At 46.5% G+C, this 15,528-nt stretch overlaps 1 protein-coding gene across 6 annotated transcripts in view; it reads left to right on the forward strand.

Moving 5' to 3' along the window:
• ANKRD17 (ankyrin repeat domain 17) overlaps positions 1 to 8,652 on the forward strand; it is a 180,155-nt gene extending 171,503 nt beyond the window's left edge. For all 6 annotated transcript variants that reach the window (XM_073590404.1, XM_073590394.1, XM_073590413.1 and 3 more), the window contains 6 exons: positions 1,700 to 3,354; positions 3,513 to 3,698; positions 3,803 to 4,051; positions 7,478 to 7,659; positions 7,741 to 7,902; positions 8,025 to 8,652. In XM_073590404.1, coding sequence (XP_073446505.1) covers positions 1,700 to 3,354; positions 3,513 to 3,698; positions 3,803 to 4,051; positions 7,478 to 7,659; positions 7,741 to 7,902; positions 8,025 to 8,084 — 2,494 coding nt within the window. In that variant the 3' untranslated portion in view covers positions 8,085 to 8,652. The remainder of the gene's footprint in view (positions 1 to 1,699; positions 3,355 to 3,512; positions 3,699 to 3,802; positions 4,052 to 7,477; positions 7,660 to 7,740; positions 7,903 to 8,024) is intronic.
• The last annotated feature ends 6,876 nt before the right edge of the window (positions 8,653 to 15,528 follow it).

A 15,528-nucleotide genomic window follows, 5' to 3' on the forward strand; every position in this document is an offset into this window, starting at 1 on the left:
ATCTAGATAAGTTCCTTAGGGGGTCTAGTTTCCAAAATGGGGTCATTTATGGGGGAGCTCCAAAGTTTAGGCACACAGGGGCTCTCCAAACATGACATGATGTCCTCTAACGATTGGAGCTAATTTTCCATTCAAAAAGTCAAATGACGCTCCTTCCCTTCTGAGCCCTGCCGTGCGTCCAAACAGTGGTTCCTCCCCACATATGGGGTACCAGCGTACTCAGTACAAACTGGACAACAACTTTTGGAGTCCAATTTATCCTGTTACCATCATTGGGAAAATAAAAAATAGCAGGCTAAAAAATCATTTTTGAGGAAAAAAAAAATTGTTTTCATGGCTCTGCGTTATAAACTTCTGTGAAGCACTTGGGGGTTCAAAGTGCTCACTACACATCTAGATAAGCTCCTTGGGGATTCTCGTTTCCAAAATGGGGTCACTTGTGGGGGAGCTTAAATGTTTAGGCACACAGGGGCCCTCCACACGCGACATGGTGTCTGTTAACGATTGGAGCTAATTTTCCATTCAAAAAGTCAAGTGGCTCTACTTCCCTTCTGGGCCCTGCCGTGCGCCAAAACAGTGGTTTATGACCACGTATGCGGTATCGGTGTACTCAGGAGAAATTGACCAACAAATTTTAGGATCCAGTTTATCCTGTTGCTCTTGTGAAAATGAAAAAATTGATGCTAAAAGAAAATGTTTGTTGGAAAAATTAAAGTGTCCCTTTTTTCCTTCCATGTTGCTTTAGTTTCTGTGAAGCACCTGAAGGGTTAATAATCTTCTTGAATGTAGTTTTGAGTAGCTTGAGGGGTGTTGTTTTTAGAATGCTGTCACTTTGGGGTATTTTCTGCCATATAGACCCCTCAAAGAGACTTCAAATGTGAGGTGGTCCCTAAAAAAAAAATAGTTTTGTAAATTTTGTTGTAAAAATGAGAAGTCTCTGGTCAACTTTTAACCCTTATAACTTCCTAACAAAAAAAAATTGTTTCCAAAATTGTGCTGATGTAAAGTAGACATGTGGGAAATGTTTTTTATTAACTATTTTGTCACATAACTCTGGTTTAACAGAATAAAAATTTAAAATTTGAAAATTGCGAAATTTTCAAAATGTTTGCCAAAATTCCATTTTTTTTTTTCACAAATAAACGCAGAAATTATCGACCTAAATTTACCACTCACATGAAGCCCAATATGTCACGAAAAAACAGTCTCTGAATCGCTAGTATGCGTAGAAGCTTTCCTGAGTTATTACCTCATAAAGGGACACTGGTCACAATTGCAAAAAATGGCCTGGTCATTAAGGTCAAAATAGGCTAGGTCATGAAGGAGTTAAGCAGTATTTTGGCACTTCTCGCTTCTGCGTTGGGAGGATGAGATTACAACTACAGTTATCTGCCATCTCATTGATGCCGTGTATCTGTTTTGTACATTAGAAAAGGACAGACCAATATAGAAATCTACCTGGGAACATGCCTTGTCCTACTCATGGTAATAAAGATCTTCATTTTTATTCGAGCTTCTGAGGACAACAGATACTCCATGTTTGTACTTGGGCACACTTAAAATGGGTGTCCACAGCACAATGTCACCTTTTGCAATCACAAAGCTCTAAACAGCCTTGGTCCTGAAATGGTTAACGTACTGTCTGTTTATATATAATAAGGTCTCTGGTTAACAACCTGTTATTTATCTCTCTTCCTAGGGGAGGAACGGAGTCCACCAGACAAGCCACACATCTGATAAATGCACTTATTAAGGATCCAGATAAAGAAATAGATGAACTGATCCCAAAGAATCGCTTAAAAAGCTCCTCCACAATCTCAAAAGCAGTATCTTCAGCCTCCTTCACTGTATCCTCTGCTAACAGCTCAGTTATGGGAATCAAAGTTACAGCGGTCACAGTCTCTTCGTCATCACAAGCTGCCTCCACCCTCACTGTGCCGGCTATTACTTCAGCATCTCCTCACAAGCCCCTGAAAAATCCAGTGAATAATGTGCGACCAGGATTTCCAGTGTCTTTACCCTTGGCTTACCCTCCTCCACAGTTTGCCCATGCTTTACTGGCTGCTCAGACTTTCCAGCAGATCCGCCCTCCACGGTTACCTATGACTCACTTTGGAGGACCATTTCCTCCAGCCCAATCCACATGGGGCCCCTTTCCTGTCAGGCCTCTAAGTCCTGCACGAGCTACCAACTCTCCTAAATCTCACGTGATGCCTCGCCATACTAACCAGAATATCAGTAGCCCTCAGGTGATTCCAGGAGTCCCTTCGTCTACTAGCCTGACGGCTACCACAAACTCTGCGGCCTCAGTGCCTGTCTCATCTACAAATGGAAGTCTCAACTCACCTTCAGTCAGGAGACAACTATTTGTCACAGTGGTCAAAACCTCCAATGCTACTACAACCACAGTCACCACAACTGCAAACAATCACATCACCACACCAACAGCCTCAACCTGCCCTGTACCCACTGCCAAAGAACATCATCCCATGTCATCACCCTCATCACCCTCTCCACCATCCATGCCTGGAGGGGGATCTAGAAGCAGCCCCTCTGATTGCCTGACATGTTCTCCAAACAAAGGGACCTCACTTTCTAATGAACAGGATTTGGTTATTCAACCTGTCATGGAGATCACCAGCTCAGGCAACAGTAAGCAAGCGAGCGCTACCTCTGGGACTACCACAATGCACTCAGCTCATCAACACCCCCCAGTATCTGTTTCACAGGATTCCCGGCCTTTGCTAATCCATTCACAAATCCCTACTGCACCAGACCCAAGAATGGCACCACCTCTTAACTTAGCAGTCAGTGGTCCCAATCACCAGTCTGTTCCCATTCCTTCTAATATCCCAGCATCCTACCCCCTGACCCAGTCCTCTATAGTGTCTACATCTTCAGCTGCTAAAATTGAATCCCCTGTGGTTAGATCTCTTTTACATGGAACAAACCCTACACATAAGAACCAAGTCACAGTTCAGAATTCCCCAGTGTCCGGTATTGTTTCTCATCCAAATATTAAGCGACCCCAAAGTGTACCTTCAGGTCCACATCCTTCCAATCTAAGTACACAAAGTGCTGCTCAAAGTTCCAGTCATCCTTCAGCTAAGCCCATGGCCCCCAATTTCAGTTCTCCTCTCCCCTTCAGTCCGTTTAGCACACTCTTTGAAAACAATCCAAATCCTACTCATCCTTTCTGGGGTGGGTCTATGGTCTCCTCTCAGTCTACGTCAGATTCCATGATATCCACTCAGTCTTCATATTTGCCAAATCCAGAGTCTATGCTTCCATCTGATACTTCCAAAGCACCAGGTTTCAGGCCGCCGATGCAAAGGCCAGTTCCAAGTCCGTCAGGTGAGAGATCTATGTAGTGAAAAGAACCATGATACCTAATATACGATGTTTGGCTCAATAATGTGCTGTACGTTTGTTTTCTACAGACTTATACAGCAATGTAATATTCCGCTCTGGTTTTGGCTATATATTAAAGTTGTTCTTTCTCCCTTCATAAGGTATTGTGAACATGGATTCCTCTTACACGTCTGTGGCATCATCCAATACGCATTTGGGTACCTTTGCCTCAAACCTCTCTGGAGGTCAGATGTATGCCCCCGGAGGAGCACCTGCCGCTGCTAATTTTAACAGACAACATTTTTCTCCTCTTAGTTTACTCACCCCATGTTCATCAGCATCTAGTGGTAAGCAATGGATGCAGGTGCACAGTGTAAATTGGGACTTTCTTGAAGCTTGTTTCATGTTTTTTGTGATATCTGTAGATTGCTACATATATTTCTTTTCGTAGATTCTTCAGCCCAGGCTGTGTCTACTGGCGTTCGAGCACAGTCTCCTTCACCTTCAGGAGTTCCTATGGTGTCAGAGAAACCCAATTCTGTGCCTCATGACAGAAAAGTCCCTGTGCCAATTGGAACTGAGCGATCTGCTCGTATACGGCAGACGGGGACTTCTACACCATCTGTAATTGGGAGTAACTTGGCAACATCTGTTGGACACAGTGGAATATGGTCTTTTGAAGGAATGGGTGGCAGTCAAGGTAAATAAATACATCCATCCGAATCTCCATATTCCTTAGTCTTGATGTAGATTACTGTTCCTAAAGAGCATTGAGCAATCAAATTGTGTCAAAAAAAATCATAAAACGCCTTAATTAGGTCACAAAGATTTTAAACTAGTGGATATTGGTTTGTATTGCTGTCTTGAAGTGACCCTCCATCTCTGAATCTAAATGTGACTATACATTTCCAGTATATTGTCCCAATATCTTGTGTTTTTGGTTCGGAAGTCGCTGCCTCCCTGTCAGTTTAGCAGCCTGTTTTCTTTCTTTTTTTTTACTAAATGACCACTGGAGAAGCATGGTGAGTGCTGTTGTAGGTCTGAATCGTGCCTCCCGTGTGTGTGCAGAATTTGCTGTCAATCAGTGTACCAGGGAGTGATTATAGCCACCACTCGCCATGTATTGAGTGGTAACTGTCAGCTCCCTGCGCCGCCCAGATGACTGCGTGTCCATATTTTTGGACTATTAAGAAACACGCCAATTTCAGACAGCTGAAAATAATCATTTTTCCTATTAATATTTCCCATGTGGTTTAAAGAGGAAAGGTCATTATCCCTAATTTTAATGTACTAGGGCAGAGTAGGGAGGTAATAAATCTATTTTTGGGGTCTCTCTGTATTGTGTGTATTATACGCTACTACATATGCACATATACATACACACAGCTCTGCTACATGCACACTTCATGCACATGTAGACAAGCACAGAATACACATGTTGACTGGCACCAAATGAGACACCAAATCTGTGCGAGAAACTCATGGATCCGTGTAAGATTTGTACTAGAGATTCCACGGAAAGTATAGGTCGTATTTTTCCAATATGTACTTGCTGTGTGAGTGGGATTTGGGACTCTTGGAGCCAGATACATCAGCATAGAAGTATAAGGGTGTATGCACACGTAAGCGGTTTTTGCGTTTTGTAAGCTTTTTTTACTGGCAAAAACGCTTACAAGAAGCATCCCATTCATTTTAATGTAGTCTGCACTTTTTGTGCATATTGATGCATTTTTTTCCGCCAAAAAAAAGCATCGCCGTAAAAAACGCAGCATGCTCATTAATTTCGTGGAAAAATCTGCATTTCTAACTATTTTCTATGAGACTGGGGACGCTCCGGGAAAAAAAAGCATAAAAAAGAGTGTTTTCTGGGAAGGAGTCTGGTTTTCAGTCAGGAATTTTCTGCATACGTGGGTACATAGCCTAAAGAATCCTACAATCCTCTGAAGCTGCTCCGTGATCAAATTGGTATGTGTTACTAAGTACCAGAAGGGCTCATTCAGATGAGCATATTATACCATACGGACAAGTTCTGCACGTTTAGACAATCGTAAGCATAGGTAAAATGTGTTACACTAATTCTGTACCCGGTGGAAAAAACTAAATTATTGCAGGATGCACTGACGTAAGGACCATTTTATAGCTATTTTAGAATAGGTATTTATTTAAATAGAAAACCTATTCAACATAAAAGCCTGTATAATGACCTGAATAGAAAAACGACACCTATGTAATAAGGATGAAACTCACTCTCTCGCTGTAACAATGGCAGGAGGTTTGCTCATTACTAAATTTGTAGTGAGCGGACGCAAGTACAGACAGGCACACAAACCTTGCCCTTTCTGATCTAGACCTGAAAGATGGCTGCATGAGCAAGCACATTTTCACAATTAACTCGGTCACATGAGCCGAAAGGTCTTTGACATAAAGGATTTTACCACAAACAAAAGTTAGTTTTATTCACTAGATCTTGGAATAATAATTTCCACAATAGGATGTAATTTAATAAAATGTTCCCGTGCCAAGATAATCTTATAAATGTCCCGCTGCTGTGCACTGTGTAATGGCAGTGACTGATTTTGCTGGAACGTTGTCTGATAATACCACATCTCCTGGGCAGGGGAGGAAGCAAACATCACAGCACGGGATCATAGCCCATTCTCTCTGTGATGTAAAACATTTCCCTGCCTGATTTTAAGCAACGTTTTACCTATAAGAAACAATCAACTGTGCGCCCCTGCTGTAATGTCAGTAGACTCTTTTGCTTTCTCCACTCCCCAGGAGCTGTGGTATGATGAGACAATGCCCCTGTATGGTGAGACACAGCCATTACACAGTGCACAGCAGGGGCACACTTATAAAATTATCTCAGCACAGGAACATTTGTTTTAATCACATCCAATTGTGGAACATGTTTTTATTCCAAGGTCTAGTGAATAAAATGAACTTTTGTTCGTGGGAAAACCCCTTTGTGTAGAAAGTCCTTCAGCTGCTTGGCTCCTTCCGCCTCGATTCATGTCACAGTGGCTTCCTCTGTATAGATCAATGCAAAGCAGGAGGAAAGATAGGAGCTCTCTCTGATTGGGAAGAGTTCTCCATCACAGGAAGCTGCCTCCAGACAATAAGATGCACACAATTTTTAGCAAGAGTTTTTCTTGTTAAAAGTACATCTTATAGTCTGATAAGTACAGTAACTTCAATTTCTCCCTGTAGCTGCTACTCCAGTTTGTCTGCCAGATATGACTTAAAGGGAGTCCGGTAGACTGATCAAACCAAGTACATTTGATACTCCCTTGGCATGGCAAAACATTTAAGTGCATCTTCCTATGGTGTCACCTACGTTTTCAAACTGTCTTAACCTGCCCCCCCCTCCCCCCCCCCCCCCCCCCCCCCCACACACACACACACCTCTTTAATTCACAACTCTGGCTTTATGGAGTCAGAATTGCAGAAATAGATGGGACAGAGCACTTTAAATGTTTGGTCACACTAAGGGCTCACTGAGCACCAGTACTTAGTTTGAATAGTCATTCTGTGCACATAGACTCCATTCAAACGTTATTTGCACATTACTACTATAGCTGCAGGTAACTAATGTTTATGGAGGTGACTTGTTCCCTTTTAATAAGAAATTGCAGTGGTATTTAAAAAAAAAAAAAAACAAACAAACAAAAAAGTGAAACCTTGAGGGGTTATATTACTGTTGTAATTTTTTTTTGTTCTGATTTGATTGACATGAATTTATTTAGAGGTTGTTTGATTACTTGGAGGTACACCTTAGACAAACTTCAAACCATATGTGTATGGGGGTATCCAGATTGTCCCACAATGGCAGAAATTGGGAGCCAAAAGATCAGGCATTTTGCATTTCAACATGCCCTAGTCTTCCTAATCTTGGTACATCTGGCAGTAGCTAATTCATCTCACCCATAAAGAATCATGCCACGCGTAAATGTGTATTTGAGGGATGGTAAGATGGGAGGGAGGTGATGTCCACTGAAATCTCTCAAATGACAGCCATGTAAGGTGTTTAGCCACTGTACCATTTCAGTTCTACATTCACGTCTAATGATGTACTTACTGATTTAACCTTCTGCAATATATTGATACAAATTTCACTTTGCTTTAGATAAAGTATCAGACTGGTGCCACACGGGCATGGGAAATCATATGATGCACAGGCCCATGTCTGATCCTGGAGTGTTTTCACAACATCAAGGAATAGAGCGAGATACATCTGGCATTGTAACGGCTTCAGGAGCATTCCATCAACATGTGCCTGCTGGCTACATGGACTTTCCAAAAGTTGGGGTAATGGTCTTAATGATAGAATATCATTGCTAATATAGTTTTCTATTTCCTTTCATATCAAATTGTATTGTTTCCTTGTAGGGCATGCCATTCTCCATGTATGGAAATGCTATGATTCCGTCTGTAGCTCCAATGCCAGATGGCACTGGGGGACCGATTTTCAACGGCCCTCATGCTGCTGATCCGTCTTGGAATTCACTCATAAAGATGGTTTCAAACTCCACAGAGAATGGGCCTCAAACCGTAAGTTATCGAGCAAAAAGAGAAAAGCCCGATGTAGGATCGCAGTGCTAAGGAAGCATTGCCTTATGCATATAAAATGTCTTCAGTTGGTTTTATGAAGTGCTATGTCCTTGTTCTTGCAGGTATGGACTGGAACCTGGAATCCCCACATGAACAGTGTACACATGAACCAGATGGGTTGATAGGAATTACCTCGCTAGCATGGGAAATCCTTCAGCGAGTAGGGAAATTAAAACACAGATACCTTCATACCACAGTGGCAAAAAGATGAAATACTCCCAGATCACTTTACTGAAGTGCTTGACTGAAGTGTGCAGGCTTTTTGCTGATGAAATTACTAACTGACCTTTTTCTGTGACCGTTGTGACAGCCCAATTCTCATTATCACAAATTTCATTATAGTTCGCCCTCTCCCACCTTTATTTTATTTCCCTTTTTCTTTATACTTTTTTCCCCTCCTTATTTTGTTTATGAACATAACTTTATTTTCCTTGAAGCTGTTTGGCTGGTTGGTTTTAGTACTGTAAGCTGCTTTTGAGCAAACACAGAAAAATTAGCAAAATTATGTAACCGATTCTGAAGTTTTAGAATGGCAAATGTACAATTGTTTACATAACAGAAATGGCTAAGCAGAGAATTCAGTATGTCAGTATAGAGGCTCTACATGACGTAGACTTAAATTAATGTGAGATGTACCTTCATATTCAGAAATCTGGATGTTTCCTTCATACATTAAACTATTAATAAGCATATGTTTTCTGCTTGATTCATTTTAAACTGTACTAAACGGGCTTATGTGTTTAACATCCTATCTGGTATTTTCAGCTTAAAAAGGAAATGCTATCCAAAAGTAAAAATTGCCATGTTTTGTTTTAAAGGGAACCTGTCACCACGTTTGGCCAATATGAGGTACGGCCGCCACCTTTCAGGGCTGATATACAACATTATAGAATGCTGTATATCTGCCCCCAATCTGACCTGTAAGACAAGAATCACCTGTGTACTGATCCGGTCCCAGGGGTGTCTATGTTCTTGGTCGGCGCCTCCCATTTTCTGACTATCACCGCCCTCCTCCTTGCTTCATGTGGATGACGTGTCCCTACTTTGTCTACAGTCTATCTTTAAGGAATTTTATGTCTGTCTCCTATCTGTTTTTGTTACTTCCTCCACCAGATGTCTGATCCCTCACACTGGGTATGCTGCAGTCTAATCTGGATTCTGTCTCACTTCTGGTCAATGGTGATCATCCTGTGTTATGTAATAATGGACTTCTCCAGACATGCTGTAAATGAGATTGGTTACAGCTGGTAAAAATCTTAGAGATGGTCTGTATTATCTCTCGATCTGTACATGTAATCTTTGAAGTGTATGTACAGCGGCTGAATCACAGCCGATAAACTTACATGTAGCCGATCTGCTGTTATTTGATAGACACTTTTTTACTCTGTCGCCTAATTGGGGGACACAGAACCTTGGGTGTTATGCTGCTGTCCACTAGGAGGCGACACTATGCATAAGCTGAAAAAGATTAACTTTGGCTCCTCCTCTGCAGTATACACCCCTGGACGGCGTCAGCCTTCTCCAGTTTTTGCTTAGTGTCGCAAGGAGGCACACCTTTTTTTCTTCCGTTTTTTTTTCCTTTTTTTCACCGGAAATACAGATGAAGAAAAGTGGGTCTCCAGCGAGACTCCCGGCATGGCTCCCTCCTCGGTCCCCTATTAGGGGTACCCGGTTGAGGTCGAGGAGGTTTTTCCCCATGTCGCTCCCTCCCCAGTCCCTCGGGTCCTGGTTCGAGGTCGAGATCCCCCTCCTTCCCCAACCCCTTTAAGGGGTCTGGGTTGAGGTTGAGGCGAGGATGAAGACCCCCTGACGGTGACAGATGCACCCTCTCTAATCCCCCGCAGGGGGTATTAGGTTGAGACGCCTCAGGTAGGGTCGGAGATCAGGCAGCATTTCGCAGCTTCCAGGGACCCCAGGCCGGCTGAGGGATCCTGTTGGGGCCGGGGGAGGGTGCAGACTGGATGGCACAGCAGAGACAGGGCTTTTTTTTTTGCAACAGCAGCGGCTCCATAGCGCTTCAGGGGCCCCCCATACAAAAACCGCTACCCCCACCGCTATCCAGTCGACCATTCTGGGGGGGTCTGGTGCAAATCCGCCCCCCCCCCCCGGACTACCGCGCCGCTCTGGAGCCCTCCTGGGCATCAGGCTTCTAATTTAGGCCACGGCTTCGGCCTAGCTGAAGCCGCCGCCTTTTCCCCGCCCCCCGGATGACCAAAATGACACACTGGAGTGTCATAGAAGGGGCGGATTGATGCAGAAAGGGGGCGTTTTTACACAGCCCAGCGCAACCTTTTCAGCTCTCCGCCCCCTCCTCCCTCTCCTCAGAGCCCCGGTGGCCATTTTTTCTGGATGAGATCCAGGAGAGGAGCATCACAGCGGTCTCCGGGGGGCACAGAACTGGGATCTGTCGGCGCTGGACCTAGGGGCACACCGGTGGGGTAAGCTCACAGCTGGGTTCTCATTACTCAACTGTGAATCTATAGTTCCTATAAGGCTTTCTGTGGGTTCCCTCTGCGTAGCCACCCCTGTACGATCCCTTATAGCCAGCCTCTGTGCACTATGCCGGGCTCAAGGAAGAGAACCAGGCAGGAATGTTTCTATGCATTCTGCACAGCCTGCAAAGCCACGCTCCCTAGTGGCAGCACGTATCCGCACTGCCGGGACTGCATCCAGAACTCTGGGTCAGAACCCCAGGGAGTCCCTACTGACGCTTCAGTGTCACAGACCACGCCGGAATGGGCAACTCAGATGTCACAGTCCATAGACAACCTAACTGCTACATTACTGCAAGCTCTGCAGAGTCGGGCCCCGGCTATGGACGGTACACAGCAAACGGACAGCTTGTCTCAGGAACATGCTGCTTCCGACTCTCACAGACGTAAGCGGACCCACAGGTCTCGATCACCTGAGTCGCACTATAGCACAAGGTCGTCCCCCTCTAGGGAGAGACAGCGTCATTCCAGGTCTCCTGGGCAGTCCCCTGCCACAGACAGACAGACAGTGCAATTTACCACAGGGATCCCCCACCACAGAAGACCCCCGCCCCAGGTCGCCCTCCAGGGATCACCTTAGCGAGGCACAGGATTCGGAGGGTATCTGTGACTCCGACTCAGATAATGAAACGGGCAGGTCCGTGGTACCTTCTCCCCCTAGCAATACAGCGCTAGTTGAGGACATAATTTCTGACATTCATCGGGTGCTAAAAATTCCAGAGTCGCCCCCGGAAGTCCCAGAACAGAGGATTTGCTTCGAAAGTGTTCAAAAACCACCTAAGGTCTTCCCTAATCACGATGAGTTTGAGAAAATACTTACCAAACAGTTTGCACAGCCTGACAAAAAATTCGCTAATCGCAAATATTTGGAAGCGAAGTACCCCTTCCCACAGAAAGACACCAAACAATGGACAGATCCACCTGAAGTGGACCCTCCGGTTTCTAGGCTAGCAGCGCAGACTTTACTCTCTCTGCCGGATAGCTCAACCCTCAGGGACGCAGTAGACCGGCAAGTAGAACGCATGGCTCGTTCTATTTTCGAAGCGGCAGGCGCCTCTCTGGGCCCTGCGTTTGCTTCAGTTTGGGCAGCCAAGGCCATCCTGGCTTGGGCCAAAAAACTACAGGAGGGTCTTCAGGCTTCAAATCCTGAACTCTCGGACCAAGCGGTCCAGATGGCAGTGGTAGCAGACTACATAATTCATGCAGCCCTGGATTCCGCCAGAGGTGTAGCGGGAATAGCATCAAACGCCATCACGATCCGACGCATCCTCTGGCTGCGAGAATGGAAAGCGGATGCGGCCTCAAAGAAGTCCCTCACGAGACTTCCGTATTTTACTGGAAGACTTTTCGGCGAAAAGTTGGACACCATGATAGCCAATGCCACTGGGGGTAAGAGTACCTCTCTCCCTCAACTAATACCGAAACGCACGTTTAAACGAAGAAACCAGACGCGATTCCGATCCTTTCGGAATTCCTCGGGCTGGTCCGTTTCGCGCCCAGTGCAAAACCGCAACCGTTCTCCACGCAGAGACAACCCACGGACGCAGCAGCGACCGGACAGGGCTTGGCAGTCGAAAGCAGGCCAAGCGAAACCCAAGGGAGGAAAACCTCAGAACTTCACTTCATCATGACTCGAGACCTCCGGAAGACACCCCACCAGTAGGCGGCCGACTTTTACTCTTTCAGCAAGTCTGGCTGCCTATTACAGAAGACAGGTGGGTCAGGGAAATAGTGTCTTCCGGATACAAGATAGAGTTCACTTCCGTTCCACCGAACCGGTTCTTCCTTTCTATTCCTCCAACACCACCAGAAAAGGCTCGTGCTTTCCACCAAGCGGTTTCCTCTCTCCTTCAATCAGGAGTTGTGGTGCCGGTTCCCACGAACGAGAGATTCCGAGGATTCTACTCAAATTTGTTCGTAGTCCCCAAGAAAGGAGGCGGCGTCCGACCCATACTGGACCTAAAACAGCTCAACAATTACGTACGGGTCCGTCATTTCCGCATGGAGTCCCTCCGGTCCATCATTGCATCCATGGAGCAGGGAGAATACCTCGCCTCCATAGACATACAGGATGCGTATCTCCACATACCAATTGCTCCCGCCCACCAAAGGTTTCTCAGGTTCGCGGTCAACCAAAACCACTACCAGTTTGTCGCCCTTCCGTTCGGACTCGCCACGGCTCCAAGAACGTTCACCAAAGTCATGGCGGCCACCATGGACGTCCTGCACTCAAAAGGCATCCTAGTCGTCCCGTACCTGGACGACCTCCTCGTCAAGTCTCCCACTTTCAAAGACTGCGAGGTCAGTGTCTCAATCACTCTAGACACTGAGTCGCCTGGGATGGCTAGTCAACCTACAGAAATCGTCGACCATCCCAACTCGGACTCTAACATTCCTGGGAATGGTATTCGACACCGCCAGGGGCCTGGTGCTCCTTCCCAAGGACAAGACACTGGCCATCCGTCTGGGAGTTCGCACACTCCTTCGCAGTCCTCGATCTCTCCGGTTTGCCATGAGAATCGTCGGCAGGATGGCAGCAGCAATAGAGGCAGTGCCATTTGCCCAGTTTCACCTTAGGGTCCTTCAACTAGCCATACTCAGATCTTGGGACAGGAACCCTCTCTCCCTCGACAGGGAGTTCAGGTTGACGTCATCAACCAGGAGGTCCCTGCATTGGTGGCTCAAACCAAACTCGCTTACACGAGGGAAGCCATTCCTCTCAGGACAATGGAAGATCCTGACTACCGATGCAAGCCTGACAGGCTGGGGGGCGGTGCACCTACATCACAGGACAAGTGGTCACCGAGGGAAGTGACATTGCCTATCAATGTTCTGGAAATCAGGGCCATTCTCTTGGCACTGAGAGCATTTCATCACTTGCTTGCAGCCTCGCACATACGGATACAGTCGGACAATGCCACGGCTGTGGCATACGTGACCCACCAAGGCGGGACCCGCAGCGCCCAGGCTCATATCCTCCGCTGGGCGGAAGACACAAGGTCGGTACTTTCTGCGGTACACATTCCAGGTGTAGAAAACTGGGAAGCCGACTTCCTCAGCAGGCAAGGAATGGACTCGGGGGAGTGGTCTCTCCATCCCGAGATTTTTTACCAGATCTGTCAACGCTGGGGAACCCCGGATGTGGACCTAATGGCATCCCATCTCAATACCAAGGTTCCCAATTTCATGGCCAGGACACACGACCCGCGGTCGCTCGGAGCGGATGCCCTGGTCCAGGACTGGTCCCAGTTCCGACTCCTGTACATTTTTCCACCCCTCCCCCTAATCGCCAGGGTCATGAGGAAGATCAAGCAAGAGGGAGTTCCGACCATCCTCATCGCGCCAGACTGGCCCAGACGTACTTGGTACGCCGACATCGTCCAACTTACGGCAGACGCCCCCTGGCGTCTACCTGACCGTCACGACCTTCTGTCTCAAGGTCCGTTCTTCCACCAGAATTCAGGGGCTCTCAATTTGACGGCATGGCCCTTGAAACCTGGATTCTAACCCAGGCAGGTTTTTCACCGGCGGTCATTGCAACTATGATCAGGGCAAGGAAGCCTGCCTCCGCCAAGCTCTATTATCGTACCTGGAGAGCTTTCTTTTCTTGGTGCGAATCTCATGGACAAGTCCCACTCCCTTATTCCCTCCCGAAGGTACTAGGTTTTCTTCAATTGGGCCTAGATGCCAAGCTATCCTTAAGTTCGCTTAAGAGTCTGGTGTCGGCGCTTTCAGTCCTTTTTCAAAAGCGCATTGCTATTAAACCGCAAGTAAGGACTTTCATCCAGGGAGTTTCCCGATTGGTTCCTCCCTACAAACGTCCGCTGGATATGTGGGACCTCAATCTGGTCCTGACAGCATTGCAAGCTCCACCCTTCGATCCTCTTAGAGGAGTTCCACTCTCCATTCTGTCTCAGAAAGTGGTTTTTCTAGTGGCGATCACCTCGTTACGCAGAGTGTCGCAATTGTCAGCACTTTCCTGCAGACGGCCTTTCCTAGCCTTTCACCAGGACAAGGTGGTTCTCCGCACGGTACCATCCTTCCTTCCGAAGGTTGTGTCCAACTTTCACCTTAATGAGGAGATTTCACTGCCTTCCCTTTGCCCGGTTCCGGTTCATAGAGTGGAGAAGGCTCTGCATACGCTTGACCTCGTCAGAGCATTGCGGATTTACGTGTCCAGGACTGCACCTTTCCGGAAATCTGATTCCCTCTTCATTCTTCCGGAAGGTAGTCGCAAGGGGTTGCCGGCTTCCAAGGCTACCCTTGCCAGGTGGATCAAGTCCACCATACATGAGGCCTACCGACTTAACAGTTCCCCTCTTCCGGCCGGTATCACGGCACACTCTACATGGGCAGTAGGGGCCTCCTGGGCCATTCGGCATCAGGCTTCGGCACAACAAGTGTGTAAGGCGGCCGCTTGGACTAGCCTACACACGTTTATGAAACACTACAGTGTTCATACCCAGTCCTCAGCGGATGCGAGCCTGGGTAGACTGGTTCTGCAGGCGGCAGTACCCCAAGTCTAGGGGACTGTCGGCACAATATTCGTCCACTGCTTCCCACCCAGGGACTGCTTTGGGACGTCCCAAGGTTCTGTGTTCCCCAATTAGGCGACAGAGTAAAGGAGATTTTTGTGTACTCACCGTAAAATCTCTTTCTCTTAGCCTTTAATTGGGGGACACATCTCCCACCCTGTTGCCCTTACGGGCCGTTGTTTCCTGTTGAGTTCTCATATTGTTCTTTGAGCTCGTACATAGTAGCCTTCTCACAGGCATGGTTATGTTATTTGGTTACGTTCCTCCTTATGCTTTGGCACAAAACTGGAGAAGGCTGACGCCGTCCAGGGGTGTATACTGCAGAGGAGGAGCCAAAGTTAATCTTTTTCAGATTATGCATAGTGTCGCCTCCTAGTGGACAGCAGCATAACACCCAAGGTTCTGTGTCCCCCCAATTAAAGGCTAAGAGAAAGAGATTTTACGGTGAGTACACAAAAATCTCCTTTTTTTAAACTCTTTATTGAAGGATTCCACAACATAGTATATCAAACATAGAACATTACAGTATAAAGTCAGAA

Source organism: Dendrobates tinctorius, unplaced genomic scaffold, assembly GCF_039654945.1.
Source record: "Dendrobates tinctorius isolate UK_male_01 unplaced genomic scaffold, ASM3965494v1 ptg000011l, whole genome shotgun sequence".
NCBI classification, from domain to species: Eukaryota; Metazoa; Chordata; class Amphibia; order Anura; family Dendrobatidae; genus Dendrobates; species Dendrobates tinctorius.